Source organism: Achroia grisella, unplaced genomic scaffold, assembly GCF_030625045.1.
Source record: "Achroia grisella isolate CSIRO2021 unplaced genomic scaffold, CSIRO_AGI_Agris_v1 utg784, whole genome shotgun sequence".
NCBI classification, from domain to species: Eukaryota; Metazoa; Arthropoda; class Insecta; order Lepidoptera; family Pyralidae; genus Achroia; species Achroia grisella.
Window position 1 is genome coordinate 2,483,348 of NW_026713024.1, and position 24,075 is coordinate 2,507,422.

General features: G+C 32.8%; 1 protein-coding gene across 1 annotated transcript; it reads right to left on the reverse strand.

The window, feature by feature from the left end:
- Positions 1 to 356: 356 nt before the first annotated feature.
- Positions 357 to 23,712, reverse strand: LOC131851534 (protein lifeguard 1-like). Its single transcript, XM_059202041.1, has 9 exons — positions 23,540 to 23,712; positions 22,223 to 22,240; positions 22,054 to 22,102; positions 11,533 to 11,729; positions 7,534 to 7,635; positions 6,790 to 6,896; positions 6,032 to 6,191; positions 1,267 to 1,396; positions 357 to 1,000 (listed from the first exon to the last, which is right to left on the reverse strand). Exons 3-9 carry the CDS (start codon positions 22,082 to 22,084, stop codon positions 768 to 770), a joined length of 960 nt encoding a protein of 319 aa, XP_059058024.1. The 5' UTR covers positions 22,085 to 22,102; positions 22,223 to 22,240; positions 23,540 to 23,712; the 3' UTR covers positions 357 to 767.
- Between the last annotated feature and the right edge of the window lie 363 nt (positions 23,713 to 24,075).

The window sequence follows — 24,075 nt, forward strand, 5'->3', positions numbered from 1 at the left end:
ACAAATGAATCGTTAATTTAGATTCTTCTTTCTACTTCGCGCCTATCGGTTCTAGTAATCGTTTAGAAATCAAAATGGCCACTAACATTTTACATCTGTGGAGATTTTTATTACTGGCAACCTCTAAAACCATAGACTAATCCAGTTATTCATAAAAATATAACGACCAATAAGTTTATATAGTGTTTCATTCCTATGGTCCTAATATTGCAATTTATTTGATTTATATATGCAATCTATATATTAAATATAACAAAAATCTATTCAAAATAACCTATGACTGTTTCGTTATTATATGAGTAATGAAATTGCAATAACAAATATTGGTTCTCAGTACTAACACATAGAATTTAGTTATGGTATTTAGAAATATAATCATGTAATCTGAAATAAATAATTATTAAATTCATAATTCGAATTAAGAATCTTTATACCAAACACTCGTAATATTTGTGTTATCTGTCAAATTAAAAAAATAAATAAAAGCAATGTTTAATATATGTGAATGATTACTTAAAATGTGCTTTAGTTTTGAATTAAATATTCAGTAATTTTTGCAGTAGCCTGAAAGATTTCTACACACACTGTGGCCTTGTTTATCACATATAGAGCTGCTATAAAAAGCATATTGGAGTTATACATTTTTATGAATAAGTACTATTTACATATCAACACATAAATGCAATACGTTTGGATCCAAAACAAATTCACAAAGTTAATTAAATAATGGTGCATTAAATCCATATGCTAGAAGGCCCTTACGCATCCTAGTTTCTGGAGGCACCGATGATGGTCAGAATGTATAAGAAGATGTTGACAATATCCAGGTAGAGGTTCAGGGCTGCGAAGATGTATTCTTCGGGGGAGATGCTGTATTTATGCTTGCCTCCCATCATAAGTTGGGTGTCGTAGACGAGGTAGAAGGAGAAGAGAAGAGCACCCAGCGACGCGTACACAAGAGTTACGATGTTGTTACCCCGCATGAATATGGCGATCAGGCCTGGAAAATTACAAAAAATGCATTATTATTAATAATAATGCATTTTTTTTATTGTGGTAAATAAATGTTAACTAATTTTTTTGTGTGTGTTCAGTTAATTCTTTAATTTCCTATTTGGTTATTTTGTTTTAGCGCAAGCCTATATACTTTGTGTTAATTCAGTGAAACCTATAGTAGCTTTAATATTACTACATATATTAATGTAAATTAAATTGCAACGCCGTTGGTTTCTAAAAAATAAAAAAAATACAACATATTCTACTTACCAAAGACAAGTAGAACGACAGTACAACAGAGCAGCACGCCGCCCATCATTGTGAAGTCCCATTTCGTTTGCAGTGCGAACAGCGTCAGGGCGAGACACACCGCAGCTGTTATACCTACCGCCATCAACACCTGGAACATAATACATTTACTTCGTTAAGAACAGAAAATAGAATGAGATTTCAAACTCAGAACCTTTTATCCTTTCGGTCTCTTCAGCACAATCACAAATTTTATCCCTATTCCTACCGAACTCAAGGGTAGGGATAGTGATAAAAAAATACATCAATACCTGGAACACAGTACATTTACTTCATTAAGAACAGCAAACAGATAGCAAATAGTCTAATCAGTGTTCGTAACCCCAACAGACAAATCCCCACAAGCATCGCTGTTACTCCAGTCAGCTCGTGATCACTGCTAGTACAACCTAGTCGAAACGTTATCTTATATATAAAATTCTCGTATCACAGTTTTTGTTCCCATAAAAAAAAAAAAAAAACGAAGGGTAGGGTAGCGATGCAATCGATTAATCGTAGCTCCGTATAAAAATATTTTTATAAATAATAATATACTATAAAACCTGTTTAAAACCGTTTAAGTTGACTAATTGTGATACAATAGTGATCAGTGAAACTAATACGAAGGACTCCATGGATGAAAACTGTGAGTGAATTGTACTTACCAAGAATATAATTGTACCAGCCGCATAGCGATAACACTTTCAAACAAAAATAGGCATAGAAACCCAATGCAAATTGAAGAAGAGTGAATACGATCAAAATCATATAATAAAATAAAGATAAGCAATAGCATAAATAATACTATTATATGAACATCAACGCACTTGCCACTTGGATGTTATTGTTTATTATTTACTGCATTACTGGTATGTCACTAACACATAGTGGAAGACATCATTTTATGAGTATACACCAAAACACCAACAAAACATCTAACTGTGATAACTGCTTTGGAACGTCGAGGATAAACATTGTACGACGTAGAAAACGATACTAAATAATTACGAGCGCAACGGACCGGCCACCATCACTGCATAATAAACTTACCTACCGTCGCGTCGGAACACAAAATATAAACCCTACGGACTTGTGTGATGTTTATTAAATATACTGAATTGAGCTGATGGGACAAAATTAATGGGATTACTGATTATTATAGTTAAACAATATTCTTATTGTTTGCAGTTTGAAATTTTATTTAGCAATGAAATGAGACTGTGTTGTTCGCAAACACTTAATTTAATATTTTTCAACGACACTTGTTTTACTTTTATATTATAGGTTTATTCCTATCTTCGTTCATGTTTAAATTAATTAATAATTGTGAATATGCTTGGGATACATCATATTGATTAATCTAATATAGTTGAGTAATTAAATTCATAACATTGGATACAAATTAATTAGATATATATTTTAAACAACTTTACATGACAATTTGATTTTTGATTACTGGCGTAAAGATAGCCATACAAGGAAGTAGAATTTCTTCATTGTATTTTAAAATTTATAGTGTTGGAAGTAAGTACATAGTTTAATAGCAGTCAATAATGGCTTATGAAAACGTGACTTACAGAAAACCAATAAAATCAAGTTCACTACATGATGTGTCTGATACCAATTCTTCAATATTTGATTCAACCATGTTGAGCTTACCTAACAATACATCGTTTACCGACAATCAAATTGAAGCAGAATTGACGGATAAAATAAAGAAACTGACAAATGATTTGGAGATGGCTCATCAGGAAATTGAAAATTTAAACAGTGAAAACTTTCAATTAAGAACACATCTTGAAAAAAGTAATAAATTAGTAGAAACTCTAAGAAAGGTACAGACATCACCCTTGACTCCTTTGTCGGGTCGGAAAAATAGGAAAAGTACTAATAATATTCCACATACACCAAAAACCACAAAACTACCTAATGTTACCTTAAGTTCGAGCTCACAATTTGAAAATAAATTGAATCAGTTAAAACACACTGCTGAATGCAATGTAGTACCACAACAAAATTTATTAACTGTGGAAAAAAATGGTAATCCAAATAATACTGAAGATAATAGAAGCAAAAGAAACGAAAATAAAAAAAGAAAAATAATAGTAATAGCCGATGACCAAGGGCAAAGAGTTCAAAAAAATCTTCAGGAATTGGTTGGCGATGAGTATTTAGTTAGCTGTTATTGGAAACCCGGAGCTAGAATAAAAGAGGTTCTATCTGCAGAAAAAAAGTCTATTAGTGAATTAAACAAGAATGATTTCGTGATACTTCTTGGAGGAATTAATGATAGAAATCCCTATGATTTTCAAGTCTACATAAATAAATGGCTCGAATCGGTACTTAACACAAATGTTCTGATTTCTGAAGTACCATATAATTATTATCTAAATGAGTGCAAAATTAATTATGAATTGAAATTTATAAGTACAAAATATAATAACACAACGTTTATTGATATGAACTACTACTCGCACAGACCTAAACGTGGTTATTTTGCATTAAACCTATGTCAATTGGTACTTAGAGAGGTATTGCGTATTGATCATAAGATAAAATATTCTGATTACTTGAAACAAGTGACAGCCCGAAAATGTACTTTACCTAATTCACTAAACAAAAGTACACAAACAGAAGAAATAATAGATATTCCAATAAACACCGAACACCCGATTACTCTTTTTCGTGAATCTTACAGATCTAGAACAATATTAAATAAAATAGGAATACCTCAAGGAAGTATACTTGGTCCATACATTTTTTTGACTTATATAAATGATTTACCTGACATAACAAAACACAAATGTATTATGTACGCTGACGATACTACCATAGTAGTAAAATGTAATAACAAAAATGACATAGAAAGACAAATTATTAATACTTTACAAAGCGTTATAAAATGGTTAACTGAAAATAATTTACAAATTAATTTAAAGAAAACTAAGATAATGCAATTTGGTACATATAATTCGAATAATGTGAAATTAAATATTAATTATTGTAATCAATCTGTGGAAGTAGTGGACAATACAAAATTTTTAGGTATAATTGTAGATAGAAATTGTAATTGGAAGTCTCACATAGATGCATTATGTAATAACCTTGACCGATTCGTTCATGCAATAAGAAAACTGCGTTTATCAGTTTCCAAACAGGCTGCATTGAACGCATATCATGGATATCATGGATGTTTCTTCCAAGCTATCCTATGGATTAATAATATGGGGAAACTCTGTGGATGCTACTAGGGCATTTATCGTGCAAAAGAAATGTATAAGAGCTGTGTGTGATGCCAGAGTAAGAGAAAGTTGTCGATCTCTTTTTAAAAAATTAAACATCCTTCCATTGCCATGTATGTATATTAAAGACATTTGTATATTTGTAAGGGAACATCCTGACTATTTTAAGAAATTAACAGACACAACACTGCGAGTAACGAGACCTAATGATAGACTATACACACCAATGTGTCGATTAGACTTACATAAGAGAAATGTATACTGTATGGCAATCAAAGTGTACAACAATCTTCCAAGAGAGATTAAAGAACTGGGGTCTCATACGTTATTCAAACTCAAACTAAAGAATTGGCTGTCACTTGGTAACTTTTACAGTGTCCAAGAATATTTGAGTGGCACAAGCGCCTTCACGTAATTTGCATGCCTGTATGGTAAATATTGCTGATCAATGGATTTCATGTGGCATCGTATTAATTATACTACTGTACCAATATTTCGCAAATAAATTATTTCATTTCATTTCATTTCATTTCATACTCCTCCGAAACGGCTTGACCGATTCTCATGAAATTTTGTGAGCGTATTGAGTAGGTCTGAGAATCGGCCAACATCTATTTTTCATACCCCTAAATGTTAGGGGTAGTCCAACCCTAATTTTTTTTTATTTTAAGGCAAAACTACGTTTTCCGGGACAGCTATTTTACTATAAAATTATTCGTGTTTAGACCCGGTCAACGATATAAATAATGTACATTAAAGACGAAAATTTAAAAAGAATAAATTGACCCCACAACTTTGTTTTGCCATATAAATTAAAATCGCTATTAAAAAACAGGGGTTCATGGAGGTATGTATTTTTTAATGCTATTATCACTTAGAGGTAGGAAAGCCATATAGTAACCGATTCCCAGACCTACGGAATATGCATATAAAATTTTAATCGCCCAAGTCGTTTCGGAAGAGAATAGTAACTAACAGCGTGACACGAGAATTTTATATACGCATAATGCTTATACATATACATATCAAATAGGCATAGGCTTTTTTTATAGGCAAAGAAAACAGAAATAAACCATAAAAAAGGTTTTTATGGTTTATCTATGTTTTCTTTTCTCTATGGTTTGTTTATAAGTAAAATTTTCTTTGTAATAAATTTATATATTTTGTAAATTTTGTTAGACAATACGTGATGGGTAACTACATTGCATGTAATTTTTTTTTAATTATATAAACTAGGTGGAGTACATCGATATTCGCAACACAGTTTTATACTTCTGAATATCATCGTTTCTTCAGTAAATTAGTACACATGTTTTCTATATCTGTGTGAAAGATGATATGGTAAGAAAGGAAGTAAATAACGCGATGACTGCGAACAGGGGTGAATGGAAGCGAAAAACATATTACGCCGACCCCAAATAAATGGGATAAGGAAGAAGCAGATGATGATGATGATGATGATATGTTTTCTGTATTAAGTAAATAAATATATAAGATATACTCACAGCATCGACATCATAAACGCTGGAGGCGACGCCCAGTAGGAAACTCTGCGCGAGGGTGAATATGCCGAGGAATATGAAGTTCATGGGGGCCTTCCTACGAACGTCTCCACAGCACGCCATCACAATCAGAGTGACAAATGTCACTGCGAACGCAACCCAGCTGAAACAATCATTTAACCACATTGTAGCGTAGTAGTATCACCCCACCACTGTAGCGTCATGTATGATGTAATGAGATGTCGCCATGGGCTCAGCATGGCAGCAGTAAAAAATAAGCCACTAAGGAGCAGGTCATTGACACTGAGGGTGACACAGCTGGAATCAAGTCATAACGCGAGTTTCGAGGCTTTTGTGGCCCGAGTTCCCACCAACATGCTGACCACCTTCATGAAGGAGGACTACTGGCTGAAGGATGTGGTGTATCGGCGCTACTGTGGCAGATTACCGTCATCAGTGCCGTGACCACACAAACAATTTATATTAAATTTAATATATTTCATATGCATGTTAGTCTGTAAGGTATTTATAATATGGGCCATTAGAAGCCTGAATTAAATAAATAAACAAAATGTTATGTAATTAGCACACTATATCCGCGTTCTGAGGCAGATTATTCTTTATATAAAACGGTTACACCCTGTATATATATATAATTTTTTGCTTGAGCTTGAACTTTCTTACGGATATTAAGTGTCGTAGTTAGTACTTAGATAGATCATCATCATTATTATTATTATGGATTGTCCATGTTTACTTACAACATGCCTGGGTTCCTATGCACCCACATCTTGGTAGGTTGGTGGAATATGAATAGAGCTATGAATCCCATGGTGACCATGAGCTGACACATGAGGATGGAGTACACCTGAAATAAATAAAAATAACTTATAAACCTAATTTATAAAGGCACCTAACTCTATTAGAAGGCTTGGTGGACCAGCTGTTTAAAACACCACTTTATTTACAATGTGCAATAATCTCATGTTTGATTCCTCGCACACTAAACATTTGTATTCATGAATATTATTGTTTTTATCGACCCAAGAATTTACTATGTATATAATGTATGTATTTACAAAAAACTAGTATTTATATCAGTTGTACCGTACCCGTACCCGTAACACAAGCTCTGCTTAGCTATGGACTAGATAACGCTGTTTGAATTGTCCAGATTAATTATTACTTGATGGTAAGTGGTAACTGTCGTCTATTACATACATTTTCCTCCGTCCAAGTCAAACGGGATCGAAATTACAACGGCCTGAGCCGAGATTCAAACCCCAAGCAGTGCCCTTAGTCAAGTCGTATCCGTCAGGCAGGAGTCGGTTTCAGTCGCTCCATAAGTCCTTCCACGAGTTTGGAGTACCATTTAATAGGCCAGCTTCTCGTAAAGGCCAGCTGCGGCCAACAGTATTAGAAAATTTCGAAAAAAAAATTAAGTTTTGGGAATCAAATTTGTGACCGTGCAAAAGTGGTGTTTAATAAAATAAAAGGTTACTTACTTTCCTTATGAAGGACCTTCTGATGCTCTGCTCGTTAAAATCGAACCCCTTGACCTCGCCATCCTCGCCGACGCTTTCCGTCGGACCGCCGTAGCCTGGTTGCTGTAAAAAAATATTACAAATATAGAGATCTTCAGCATCATCAGGTCATGGAAATTTGTTACAAAAATATATTATTTATTCTTTATTCAAAATATCGTTATACATACCGGTCTATTACAGACTCTTATAATATGTGAAATCTACCGTCAGTTCAGAATGATTTCGAGATGAGAAGAACTGACAAGAAATTCAGCTCGTATTCTTTACAAATAAATGTTGTACATGTTTACAATAATACAGAATAGATACATTATTAAATTTAAATTTGTGAGAATAGTGACCACCAGCATATGCTATTGCAACAGAATGCTATTGCATAATAATCTCTTGTACAGCAGGCGAGTATAATGCTGTATGTCATTCTCTCCCAGATAATTTTAATGTATTAAGAAATATCTCATATAAATAATGTTAATTTCATTATTTATTTATTCCTTAATGTAGAATAGAACTTGTACAAAAATGTAAGCTTAAGCTAAAAAGCTTAAGCTTCTCCACCAGCTAACCTTTACGTATACAGAAAGCGTTGTGGAGCAGTTATGACGAAAAAAGGTCAATGTTCCATTCTTCCTGTGTTCCGTTTAGTGTTTCTTTCCTACAATTAGCGCACCCATGCCAAGCCGAAGTGATAATATGGCAAAAAATAAAATTATTTAACAAAAATATACAAGATTTTTAATTCCAACCAGCACTGGAGGTGTGTACGTATGTATCATTAGGTACTGTACTTCAGCGTATCACGATTGTTTTTACGTGAGAGAGAGTCCCCCTCCGATCGATCCCCCGTTCAATTTATGCGGGGATCGATATTACGACGGCGTGAGCCGAGGTTCGAACCCTTAGCGGTGCTCTCAGGTTAAAGTCGTATCCGTCGGGCGGAAGTTGGCCTTCAGCCGCTCCATAATTCTTCCCGCGGGTTTGGAGTGTCATCAGCACTCCCCGTATACCGTCTGGTGACGCTGTAAAGGCCAGCTGCGGCCAACAGCATTAAAAACGTGAGAGAGATAACTGTTTAATCCATTTTAATTAAAATACTATGTACTTATAAGAGAACATCACTGTCCATTACCTGATACATGTTGTACGATCCTTTGGTCGATAACAACTGCATTAAATATATGATAACAATTTATCGCCATGATAAGCCGATAACTAAACATTTTCGATAGTAATATTTTTACGGCCAATCGCATTGCGATTTGCACCTATTTGTTCCGTAAATAACTAGCGCAGAAGCGTCTCCCCAAACCGTACAGATAACATACGAGTGTTTGCAATCATGTAGAAAAAAACAAAATAAACGTTAGTAAATTAAAATTTTTTGAAGAAGGGTGTATGTTGCAATGCTTTAATACGAAATGGGACTATATATTTTATTCATTCACACACAAACTAAGAATAGAATAGAATAGAAAATTCTTTATTCAAATAAACATACATGTAAGCACGTTGGCATAGTCATATTTTTGAATCCACCGCGCTCTCTTATCATAGGCAGAACGATCAAGACAATTGCGTGTTGCTCTTTTAAATAATTATTGTAACTTTACATTTTTAAGTTGAAATGTTTACATTGAATGAAATGAATACAAACTACTACAACTTAGAGTCATAATATCCCCTCCGATCGATCCCCCGTCCAATTCAAACGGGGACCGAAGTTACGACGGCCGGAGCCGAGGTTCGAACCCCTAGCGGTGCCCTCAGACTAAAGTCGTATCCGTCAGGCAGGAGTTGGCCTTCAGCCGCTCCATAAGTGCTTCCGCGGGTTTGGAGTGCTATCTGTACTCGCCGACTATCGTCCGGTGAAGCTGTAAAGGCCAGCTGCGGCCAACAGCATTAGAGTAGTTCAAAACAAAAAACAGTTAGCTCTTCGAGGCGACTTATCCAGGAATTAACTAAGATGGATTCCATGAGACCCCGCGTGTAGGCCACTGACATCAATGAGTTTTTCTAAGGGATGACGCACTCGCCTGCACTATTAAACTAACTCTGGCGGGGCACCAGTGGAGGATGAAAAGACGAGTATGAAAAAGCTGTAAAGGCCAGCTGCGCCCAACAGCATTAGAGTAGTCCGAAAAAAAATCATAATATTAAATATATAACTGATTGAGTAATTAAATAAGAGTTGTCTAGCGGTTTAGCATACCGTTTTACTTCCAATCTTCACGTGTTCGATTCCTCGCAACGTACAAATCATTTCATGAGTATTGATTGTTTGCATCAGTCCGGGCATTTTCTATGTATTTACAAAAAAAAAAGTATTTATATAAGTTGTCTGGTACCCATAACACAAGCTCTGCTTAGCTTGAGACTAGATGGCGCTATGTGAGTTGTTCTGAGATTTTTTTTATTTGCAGTAATTAATCGTACTTGTAAATAACTTACAATAGGTAGAACGCGTGTGGTACTGGGTAATGTCATTAACATCAAATACATTTCTGTAATTCTACATCCTGTTGTAGCAATGCGTCGGATAGTAGATACTCAGAGAGACAATAATGACGGAGAGTCAATAATTATTCTTAAAATAAATTAACTAAAATTTTAAAGTAAATTATTATTGATACGTATAATTAGTAAAAATCACGGGATCTTACCACGTTTTATATTTATTTGCTGAGTTCCCGATATTTCGGTAGTGTTTCAACCACCATGATCACGGGTAAACTGAAGAGCAGCGGGTAGATGGAAAATGAAATCTTTTTATGGGCAGACATATGCGTCTACCTTCACACGTCTTCGTTTGTTGCTACTACTGGAACTCGCTCGATATTCATCTCGGCAAACTGTACTCACAGTATCTTTACGTACATTTAATACACTTTGTGAGAACCCGCTGCTCTTCAGTTTACCCGTGATCATGGTGGTTGAAACACTACCGAAATATCGGGAACTCAGCAAATAAATATAAAACGTGGTAAGATCCCGTGATTTTTACTAATTATACGTATAAATAATGACCGCGTCAAGTTTAAAACAAATTATTATTATATTCGGAATATTATAGTATTTATGCTAATATATGTACAACCTGACAATAAGTCATCAATTCGTCATGGCTTACTTGATGACGATTCCCCGCAAACAGATAACAAATTGATAAATCGACTATGTTTGGAAAGGATATAGATAATTATGATTCATTTACTTCAATTGATGATTCAAATTCAACGACATTATTTAATGGCCAATAAAATACTTTCCTAACAACGCTTCCTTCTGGCTAGGGAAGCGGTATGATCGATAAACATCGATGTTTACATCGATATTAAGTCACCGATAATATCAATAAAAAAATCATTCAAAACGCGACGCGTCATTCGAAATATGACAAGATATCAGATAGGCTAAAAGGAAATATCGATATTTTCTGACATACCTAGATGTTTCTCGTATTTACATACTTGTAAATGTAATAACGAATGATAGTAGATAGATATGTTTATAGATTGCTGATCTCAGTGACAGAAGTGAAAATATATACAATACTTAAAAAAAAAAAGATATATATTGACGTTTCTCTGTAAACTGGTCAACTCTTCGTTTCAGATCAATATACAATATACATAAAAAAAAATAGATCGTAAATATTTTCAAAAATTAATAAATCAATCACCTGCTGCTCAACGTTTAAATTCATTAATATAAACTTTATTTTATCAAAATCATTTTTATAGGCATTTATTTGACTACAATGAGATTCACTGGCAGTTTACTTATATCTACAAATATCATCGATGTTTACTAATGATGATGATCTAACATCACTACTATGATATACTACAGTGGTTATGACTTATGACAATGGGCGTAGCTGTGATTTTATTCAGGGTGCCCGATTCTTTTCTTGGTGGTATACAGGTCCTATTTATTACTATACTTTAAAATACTTACCTCTCCGTAGCCTCCATAGCCAGGTTGAAAGCCAGGTTGAGGTGCTGAGGGGTACTGTGGTTGTGGGTAGCCTCCCGGTGGATAGCCTCCTTGTTGGGGATAGCCTCCTTGCTGGGGATAACCCCCTTGCGGGGGATAGCCTCCTTGCGGGTAACCGCCTTGTGGATACCCACCCTGTGGGTAGCCTTGATTTTGGTCTGTAATTTGGAAATAAAATAGAATTTCATTAAAAATTCTAGTTTTAAGTTAGTCTGTTCGAATTTGTATTTATTGCATTACATTTTTTTTCTAATTTACAATTATTTACTTAATAGATGAGGTGGCACTTTCTTTTCGTGATATTTGAAATAAAAAGTAACATGGCAATTTTTTTTGTTTTTAACACTAAACGTTATGGGAAGCATGTCATAATACGTCAGTGAAAACCGCATTCAAATCAGTCAAGCCATTACCGACGTTAGCGTGCACATACGCACAGAAAAACAATACTATTGACCTCGGTAACTTAACTACATCGTGTAACTGTGCTGTTTTCTCGCGTTCTGTAGACACGCGGTTCATATACGATTATATTGTATGAACGATTTTACTATATGATTTACAAATTCGAACGGACTACTATTTTTCAAGCACAGAGAAGCACACCCTTAACAGCCACATCAGACACTGCACTGAAGGAACAAAGTTTTTTTTAACTACACAAGATGGCGGAAAACCATAGTGTGGTGACAAATGAATTTTAACTTTTTAATTTAGTAGCTAAATCAAGGTATTAATTACCACACTCGACTTTCATACATAACACATAGAAAAGTAGCCTACAACGAGAAATAACAAGATTTACATATACTAGCCCCTATTATTACATATATTTAATGATTTCTCTTTTTTTTATCCATACCCATACAAATCAATCCTGGATATGAACTTCCAGGCTTACTATCTTATTTTCCACGTTGTTTTCTATGTTCGAAATAGATTTCCATAAAAATATTTTTATAATAACATTTAAGTGTAAGTGATACAAAATATTTATGAATTATTTGGGAGTGTTAAAAAATTATCAACTATTAGAACTGGCATACAAGCTAACGATCCTGAATAGTCTTACAAGTTTCTACATGAAAAGTATAGATATACAAAATATAAGAAACAATGGCTTTTCATGAGAGTCATGAAACATCGCAATATTTTCATTATTATAATAATTATGCGATTAATAATAGAACAATTAATTAAGATAAGATATATTTAAAACAATAATATAAATATATATCTGATATACAGCAATCAATGTTGTATGTGGCTAATCAGAAATGTATTTCTTATTCTAAATTGGTAGTTCTTTTATTTTTTTGTTATTACATTCTTGTTTTCTATTTCATTCTGTCTTGTCAATCGTTTTATATACATATACATGTATCTCCGTATACAAAGTCTTTTTTCTATAGTTTTTTTTTATCCATACATACACATATAACATAAAACTACAACAATTAAAATAAAATTATTCAATTTACATGAAATATTTAATTATTTGCTTCTGTATATTGCGAAAAATCTATATATAAATACAAATCTGTCTGTACGTTTATTACCTATGCAAGACTACGAGTAACCTGATCTCATAAAGATTGAATATGACGAAGATGGCAGGCAAAGTAACAGGTAACAGTTGGTGATGATATAAAGATAAGTCCGATCACAGACAGAATCATATGTAAGTATGTGGATATAAACTTATTTTTATTATTAAAAATCCATTGTAATATAAAATTATAATATTCCTTATGACAAAACAAATATATTTAAGAAAAAAAAAAACAAAATTAAGATCATTTAATATAAATTAGTAATATTTCTTAAATCATAAATATAATAAAAAAAAAGAATTTTAAATTTAATCGCCAGGATAGTATCCGGCTCAAAGCAATTCAACGCAGAAATGCTGCCAGCGTTATAGGCTGTATATATATCTTGTAATTAAAAAAAAACTTTGTTTTAGTCTAAATCGTTTGCATGTATTTTGTTCGATTAAAATTATATTTCATTACATTTAATTATAGTAAACATAAAGTTTTTAAATCCAGAGAAGATATAGTTATAGATAGACCTTGAGATATAACATTAAGCACAGTTAGTGAACATCTTTAACCTATGACATTGCACCCACGCGTACCAACAAGTTATACAAGGTCAATGCTGAATCGTCGCTCACTTCATAAATATAACTATAGGTGGTATAATAGTCGAAATACGGGGGGAAAGGGGGTTGTTAGTAATGTGGACTGATAACCCCATTGCTAGCAATGTGCCATGTCAGGTTGACCTCCATGCGGTTCCCCCTGGAAACCATTGTAATAAATTCTTGGTAAATTTGTAACAATGGGCTAACTGACCTGACCTCATACTCATCTTATCATCCTCCACTGGTGCCCCGCCAGCATATACCTTAGCGCCGGCTGGTGCATCATTCCATTATCATACATAAAAAAAAGAGTCGAAATACGATCATAATTAATTAAATTAGGGTTATGTTTCACATTCAGTAAGACTATAGGTAATTAATATTATAAGAGTAACAGTCTATTCTCAATTTGATATATGCGTTTTTGATATATGTATTTTCTTATTGTATCAATGTATTTTTATTCATATCTTTTTTAAATATAAGCAATCTGCTCTCCTATTCTATAGAAACGATTACATGTACATGTGACGAAGAGGACACTACTAATTACTTTTGTTTCGTCATACATGTATTTCTTTATATATTTTATTTATGTATGTGTATATTATTTATATGTATACCTTTAGTATTGGTATGTATATGTATTTAGTATTCATATAATATTTAACTCTCTTTTTATAGTGCGTCACCTACCTTTCCCTCACCTAATACTTTTATCTCCCAGGTTCAAGAGATCGCTTTGAGCAATAAGACCGCCTTTTGTTCGCATATTTTTCTTTCTTTCTTTTTTGTAATTATTTGTTCTTTTTTTTTATGCACAATAAAGAGTTTTTATTATTAATATTATTAAAAAAGGACAAATGAACTATAAAGTTACAATAAACCATTAGTTAAAGGGTCATAAACTAAGGGTAATATCGAAGCAGGGGCGGGGAGCGCCTTTGATCTTTTTCTAATTCACCTCGAAGCCTAATAAAAAAATTAAGGGCGATAACATACACCCACCGAGCCGATTTTACCTCCTTTTACCACTGCTCTGATTATGATGTTCATGATGTTGGTAAATTACAAAGACCTCACGTTACCAGCCCGACACGCGGGCCATATTCCTCGAGCATAATTAAAACAGTGTTAAATTGTGATAAACTAGTAAAATTGTGCTAGTACATAATGATCCATCTGATACGTACTGAAGAAACCCTCGGTGCATCAAAAGGCATGACTGGCCTAATTTCACGCTTCCGCACGTGATGATTTCCTAACATTTTGGTTAATATTTGGTTCAGTTAAAATTATGCGCTTGTTTTGCGTATCACATTTCATAGGCATTCATTTATAACTCTAATTATCTTAATATTAAGATCCATTATCACTAATTGAGTTTTTATTTGTTCTTCCTCCATTGTGTCATCATACTCGCCATATCAGTCTAAAAATGGGAACGGCAAGTAGACTGAACAACTTGCGTTATAATTATCTAGGTGACAAAGTGTAAATTTGCTTGTGTAAATATACACGTGCACGAGCAAGCTATAATGGGAATGAGGTGCGCAAGAGTCGAGAGAATTGTGACTTTGTTTATAGATTCGGGGCTTCCCCGCTTTGTCTTAATGCAAAACCTGTAATACCATACCATGCATTTGAAAGTGCGGGCAGTGTTTGTAAGTGTATTCAAACTGCAAATTTTCTCCGCCTATTTTTTTCGCATTTTTTTTTGTCATATTATTTCTATATGGATTGAACATGAATCGATCGATCGATCGATGATCGACTTAACATGGTACATTGCTATCAATGGCGTCACTAGTTTAGCTAGTAGGGATAATTTCTTACAAGGTTTTTGGGAAATTGTTAGGTGCTAAGACCGTAAGTAATGGGACCTGCATAGATCTATTGTCTTTGCCCTTTTTCAAAGTTCGCTACCTAGACCCGTCTGGGACAAGAATTGAAGGATATTCTTAGGAGCGATGGTTTGTATCTCTTCAGTATAAAGTGTATACTTTATACATGTGTGGGCTACAACCACATAGGATGTGTAGTGGCGTTTTCTCTTCAGCTTGGCAAAATTTGCAGAGTTGAATTGTTGTTTTTTTAGAACTAATAATTGATCTGTGAATACAGTGTACACACAATGCATTTTTTATGTTTTATAAACAAAAGGCCTTAGAATAGACGTTGCAGATTACATCATTGGTTCCCAATTGAATTTATAAATAAAAATGCTATGTATCAGACACGTTGTCCTTGACCGATTTGTTTTTGCTGTACCACACAGCTTTGTTTATGGTATCTACATCGATTTCCCTATATTTGACCGGGCGCCAACTTTTATGTATAGGTACTTGTTTCGCATCTATGAAGTTACATTTCGCCATCAGACTATGCCATAAAAAAATAGCTTATAACTAGTATTCTATGTAGATGACAGTTAAGAATTCTGTTTGTAAAAAGTGTTGAGTTCAATTCTGCGAAATGTTTTGCAATAATATGAGGTAAGGTTTCCTCGTCTGAATAATGAGATTATGAGCAGTCGCCATCGCCGCACCGTCGGTATCATGTATCAAATTATTTCCACGTTAATGTTTGTAGCGACTTCAAAATGGTGGCTTTTAAAAAGATATAACTTGAATTTTTAATATAATGACAGAATAATTTCCACAATACGATTATACCCTTTTAGTCCCTAATCCTAAAACCTCATCTAAGATACAGTAGGTATTAAACAGATGACGTAAATACTTAACCACATTTATCTATATATATGTCAATATACATAGAAAAACTACAGACCAATAGAAACAATCATACTCAGAAATACAATATTTGTATGCGAGAATCGAACCCGCGACCATCCGAAATGACCACTGAGGTCATAAAATAATAAGAAATACATAGAATAAGAAACAAACAATAACATGAGGCATCCTTGTATTAACACAATTAGGGCGGGTTTATTGCTGAAAGCAATTTTTTCAAGGCAACATTAGTAACAGATAGTAAACCGTTGAAAAAGAAGCCTTATTACAATGCAGTAAGACTTTCTAACATTCACATACATTTTGCAGTTCATAATGCAGGAAGTGACAATTCTTCCATACTTGAACACAAAATTACTACAAATATTTCGTAATTCGTTAAAAATATGTGTTTATAAGTATTTTTTTTAATTGTGGTATATAACGTAATTGGTTTACCTATTACCAGTATTTTCTTATAATATTATGACTTAGCGTATAAATTATTTACATTAAATATTTATTAGTAAGATATCGTTGCAAGGTAAAGCTTTCCTTTAGAATGTCACTGCTTTTATTTTTTTCTTTTTGTATCACGGGGAGGAAAAAGTCTATATTTTGTCTTAGAAAAAAGGAGACGATGTCGTGGGTAAGATATTCAGCTTAAATTTAATTAAGATACATCGTATTTAATATGATAATAATTAAGATAAAAAAGATGCCTTCAGACGTGAAAATAATAATAATATAAATCTTGGTGTGTGTGCATAATGCACAGAAAATTATTTGCTAAAAAACAAGGTTACATAAATATGCTAAACAAAAGGCTGTCTTATCGTTTAAAGCAATCTCTTACAGACAACCTGGAAATGTAACACAGACATTTATTTTTCTATTAATTAATTTTTATACTTTTTAATTTATTATTAAATTTAATATCTGGGTACCTGCCATTTTCAGTTCGCTATATTAGCACGCACCGTGACGACACCTTGGAAACACTACACTGTACGAAACATTAGTCTTTCAATTATCACCCAGTACATAAACAAACATAACGAACACTCCGGCTGAGTGTGCAGTACATACTGTCTATTAGGGATGTGAAAATATTACATTAACAATCTATTATTCTCATCGATTTCAACATACTAAACAATCGATTAAAGTATTAATCGATTTAGCCCTAAATGACTTTCTTTCTTATTTTTATTTTATGTTAAGATGAAGAAGTAATGAAAATGGTTAAAAAAGAGACAGGTCATAAATATTATTGAAAACTGGCAGAGAATAATATTGGGGCACTAGATACGTCACGAAGAACTTATGAATAATATTATCAAAGGAAAAATAGAAGAAATGAGAGGAAGGAGGAGGAGAAAGGAGAAGACCAAGACACAGCTATATCAAACAGATTAAGGAAAAAGTTGGAGTGGTATTGTAACAACAACTAAAGAAGTTGAAAGATCGAGGAAAATGGCAAGAGCTTCACTGTAAAAGCGCAACTCATTACTTAAATCATGACTGAATGTCTTTTTTCATCAGAGGCCAAAAAAATAGACGAAGTGGATACTTAAAACAAACAACACCTATATGTCAAGGGGTTTGAAAATTAGTGCTGTGGGAAAATTAATCAATTTTTATATTCGATTAATGTACTATAAAATTTAATCGATTTTTACACAGATAGTCTCATCCCTACTGTATACATGATATACTGTATACAGTAGGGATGAGATATGTGATGTGTATATGTGATGACTGATAGCCGAGCGTGTGTGGTCCACAGAGAGAGGAGCTGTTGACTGATTAATTAACTATTTATATATGTAGTTTCACGACGGTAATCTAAAATGGGATATTCAGAGGTATTGTCAATTGCGTTGAGGTGAGAGCAACATGTGTTATCCACATTTCTCATAAAGCAAAATTTCATAAAGCAGATTACTTTGAGGTTTCTATACTCGGAGAGTCAGTCAGAAACATATTGGTATTAGAATTGAAAGAAGAGTCAAAAGGCAATAATTGTCATTTCTAATTAATACAAATCATCTCTTTGCCGTGTCACTTGTTAATGTTTTAAGCCAAATGTTGTAAAAAAATATTTTTTACAAATTCTTACGCAGCGAGCACGATAGATCAAATCACGAGACAGACAACATTTTTTAAAAATGTTATTTTGGTGTATGTGCCGTATTTATATTCATATGCATGTAGTAAAAAACGGTTATTTCAATATTACAAACAGACATTCCAATTTTATTTATATGTATAGATTCAGTGCAGTAAGCACAGTAATGAGGAAATCCCAGCGTACATAAGTGTGTATCATTCATTCGTATATCTACGTAACTATACAATATTTGAACATGCAGTGACCAACACGAGTCTACCAATCAGGATTCCAATATTACCACAAATCGTACTACTCGTTTTGGACGTCGTGTACATTTTCCAGACTTTTATCGCCCTTAGCCAGGTCTCAAGGGGGGAGTAATGTAGGCTACCAACCTCCTTGCATAAACTAGCCATATAACACAAACACATTTAATAAAAAGTATATTGTCAAAATGTCAAATTTATTCGCTTGCAAATTACTGATCTAAATGAGTTGTTAAATTAATTATTATTTGTTATTTTTAATTCTGATATTATATACACCGACATATATTCAATCTTTTATTAATATCACTCCTCCTGTATATCAACACGCCAACCTAACCACATACTAATGTTATAAATACAAGATTGTCCCTCTATCCGTTTGCTGAAGTCTGGAACATGTGCTCATATTGAAACAATGAATTCATTCATACTTAATATTATAATTGCGAAAGTATGCCTATCTCTCCATTTGTTTAATTATATCACGACAGATATAGAGGCGCTGATTCGATGAAGCAAATAATATAATAATTGTTAAATTTATAAAGGATGACGCCAAAGTTCCTATATAATTTAGCCCGTATTTTGCATAGTGGTCTACAGTGAAATTATTGGTTTTGGTATATGCTTCATAGTTAGTAGGATTGCTCGTCCGAGTATTATGGGGGGCGCGGGCCGCTATGGCATGGTGCCGCGGCCGGCACCTGATGCCTCCCAAAGTTTTGAAACGCTATATCTCAAAAGAAGACATGCTCCCAGAGCCGGCACTTGAACAAACGATTCTAATAATTATGTAATCTTGTCCAAAACAATAATTTCACTGTAGACCGCTATATCAAATGCGTTACGCGGCGTCACTTTCATCTAAATATTAATATTTATCTAAATTTGTAGGATCAAAACGTAGCTGACTATATTCCTAAGAACAATATAACATATTTGAAGCAAATAAATAGTTATTGAATAAATGAAAAAGTGTAACGGACTGCAATGATCAATTATTATTATCATTGCAGTGCATTACAAGAACATTAATCATGCCATAAGATTGTCATCAAACACTCACTGACTATACTGATATTTGTTTATATGTTGTAACTAGCTTTTGCCCGCGGCTTCGCTCGCGTTAATTAATACATTTAGAGGTGGAATTTATCAAAATCCTTTTTTAGGGGATGCCTACGGCATTGTAACTTTATGCATGCAGTCTCAACCCGATTGATTTAAAATTGACAAACTTTCATACAAACTTTCATCCCCTATTTTATCCCTTGGCGGTAGAATTAATCAAAATTCTTTCTTAGCGCATGCCTATGTCATAACATCTACTTGCATGCCAAATTTCAGCCCGATCCGTCCAGTGATTTGGGCTGTGCGTTGATAGATCACTATGTCAGTCACCTTTAAGTTATATATATTTAGAAGATATCAATTACAGCTATTAATGCAGCTCTCTGTGTACACAATTTATATATGTAGTTTCAGGACGTCAAATAAAAAGTAAAATTGGGTTTTCAGAGACATTATCAATTGCGTCGTGGCGAGCGCAACATGTGTTATCCACATTTCGTATAAAGCATAAATTACATTTATCAATTACAGTTATTAATGCAGCTCTCTGTCTACACAATGAGAGTCAGGATGTGAAAATAGATAGACAGTTAGACTTCGTTTGATTGGCGCATTCGTTGCTATGCCTCACCCTCTTTGATAATGACAAACAAAGTGTAGAATATAGCTGATAAAATAAAAAATATTGTTTGTAACATCAAAAATTTATTTTATATCATGAATCTATCTTTTTTTTATCATAAATAAACTCTTTCCAAAATCAATACTATTTCACTTATTAATCAATAATTTCTAGTTTTGGAATATTAAATAATAAATGAATTTTTAATTTGTATAACTGTTGTTGGCCAGTTAAACAAAACAAGACATAATACGATGTGAATGTATGTATGTGGATAGGATTAGGATGAGGCCACTCTTCTTCAAAATATTAATTATTATTTTGTATCTTATGAAGGTATTTTACTCTTTAACACAATAACGTTGGGTTAAGGAAATTAGATATAGAGACTTTTGACTCAGTTGCTAGCAATGTACCTTGTAAGGTCAACATCCACGGCTTCATGTTCATCCTATGATCCTCCATTACCCCGCCAAATAATACCGTCCACCATTCCATTTTTATGTATATATATAAATAAAACATAGTACCTATATACACCATACAATAACTAATAGACTTTTTTTAATACAATCAAATTTTAACGATCACGTTCAGTGATAATACTATAAAATATGTGATGTATAGTATGTATAGTGATAGTAATACTATATAATATATGGAATACAGTAATGGTAGTTTTGATGAATAGTGCATTATGTAGTGAGCACGATTCATCCACAGACAAGTGGTTGTGTGGTGCAATGTCAATTGATTCAGATCCAATGATATAAGAACTTTCATATTATTATCATTATTTTAAGTACATATACATATTTTGTACATACTAATCATTATTATTAACGGAAAAAGTGTAATCCTTACCTACCTATCTACCAATACTTTCAAATACTATAAATGCGAAAGTAACTCTATCTGTTTGTCTCGCTTTCACGCCAAAACTACAGAATACATTTAAATGAAATTTAGTACACAGATAGTCTAGATTCTGAGAAAGGACATAACTACTTTTTAATGTGAATAAAGGGTTGTAAAGGGTTGAAATGAGAGAGAAAAGTAACTTGAAACTTATATTTTAGACTGTTGATTAAATATAAATAAATATGACACTCAAAGTTTATAAAACTGTTACCTTAAGGGCATAAAATAAAATAAAAATAAAAAAAAATTCTTTTTGAATTTTCTGGGTTAGAAAATTAAATATTTTTTCTTTATTTGGTCAAGGTCACTATTCTATGCAGATAAAATTGCGGGCACAGCAAATACACTATAAATATATATATATATATTTTTTTTATTTTATATCAGTATGTATAAGTAAACTAAATGAGGAAGTAGGTTAAATTTAGAAACTATGGAATGTTATTGTAAATATTTTTTTGTATTACAATAAAATTTAATGCCATTTGATTACAAATAACCATAACAATGGAACTGATAATAATCATTGAAGTCTTATATCATCAGATTGAATCATGACGCGTATAGTGTAACAACTATAAATATTCAAAAGAGACCTCCTGGATAAACTCCTGGGTTTTGCCACATCCTCAAAACGTGGGTATGCTGCAGAAATAAACAGAATGTTTAGATATGTAAAGAGATATATACATACACATTGTGTTGTAGTTTGGCTGATCAGTGATGGTAAGTTTTTCTGACGCCGTTTTTACAGAATTAACTTACACGGAGCGCAGCAAGTAACTGAAAGAATAATACCGAGATGTTTAAAAAAAAAATAGGATAATACTGATTGTATTGACATGTCAACACTAAATTTGGAGGGAAAGGTTATTTTTAGTAATGTGGATTGATGATCTTATTGCTAGAAGTGTACCATATCAGGTTGACCTCTATGTGGTTCCCTCTGGAAACAATTGTCATAAATTTTTGGCTCATTTTATCTTCCTCCACTATGTGGTCTGTAGGAAACATTAATTAGTTAGTGCAAAAAATGAAACCTACAACCTTCAAAAGTTATATTGTGTGCTATACCACTAGAGCACTGAGACTGTCACTAGGCAGGAAGCAAGGAAAGGTGTGACGACATGTTGAAGATAATTATTTTGAGAGACAGCTATTATTAGCAAACAATAAAAATTTAATATATAATATAATAATGTAATATGTATAGTACATTATGAGGGAATGAAATTAAAGATATATGTAACTAGCTGTCCCAGCAAACGTTGTCTTGCCTTAAAATAAAAAAAAAAACATTTAGGGGTGGACTACCCCTAACATTTAGGATGAAAAATAGATGTTGGCCGATTCTCAGATCTACTCAACACGCTCACAATATTTCATGAGAATCGGTCAAGCCGTTTCGGAGGAGTATGGGAACGGAAACTGTGACACAAGAATTTTATATATAAGATTTACTGAATAGTAAATCTTATATATAAAGTATATCTTATATATAAGTATTTATAATAATTAAGTAAAAAATAATACATAAAGATATTTTACTTTAATATAATTTGTAACTACATAGTCTTAATAAGTTATTTTCTTTATATATTAAAGACTATCTGTGCCCGTGTTTACACCCGCGTATAATTTACAGCCTATGTTAATCTGATGTATAACTGTAGAGTTTTATTAAAATCACTTCAGTAGTTTTTGTGTGAAAAAGTAACAAAAATTCATCCATCCATACTCATAAACTTTCGAGTTTATAATATTAGTAAGTAAGATAATTAATATTTATGTATGTTTATCGTATTATTAACATTTCAAGCAAAGCTATTAATCATTTTTATTGATTTATATTGAATGGAGTACCTACATAATAACAAGGTTGCGAGTTTTGTAAATACACACAACATGGATTATATAGATAATATATTTAAAATAAGAATGCCTAGAAAATATCTAGCCGTCACGTAACCACTTCCAGATTACCGAAAAGATATGAATATTTTAGAATATGCTAGACGTATGGCGCAATAAATGATCGATCTTTTTCGACATGACAAACAAGATGACTATAATTAAAATTACCTGGTTGGTAGAAGTCACAAACTCTGCAAATGTGAGCTTTGCACAATTTTACCACTTTATAAAATAATTTCAATAATTCTTCTGCAATATGAAATGTAATACAATAGAAATTAGCCGTTTACGAGTGACACACAAATCGTAATGAATTTATAAGAAAATATTGTGAAAGTGAAATGTGAAAAAAAAAACAATGAATGAAACATGAATCATGAATGAATGATGCGAATAGTGATGCGAAACACATGTGGTAGTAGATGGATGTCATCATTTCAGGCTAATAAAAATAAAAATTGACAAATTTGTCCCAATAAGTTGTCCAGGAATAAACAAAATACGATAATGAGCGAAAAAACACACAAGTTACATCTAGTCTTTTATAAATGAGTTGACAATGTAAAAGAAAATTGAATAATCGAGTACGATAGAGATAGAGAAATAAACACGATAGAGAAAGCTTCAATAAATTGCTTAGAGAAAAAAAATACTAGTAGTTATTTAATTCATTCTTTACGATAAATAAATGTTTGTATTAAGTA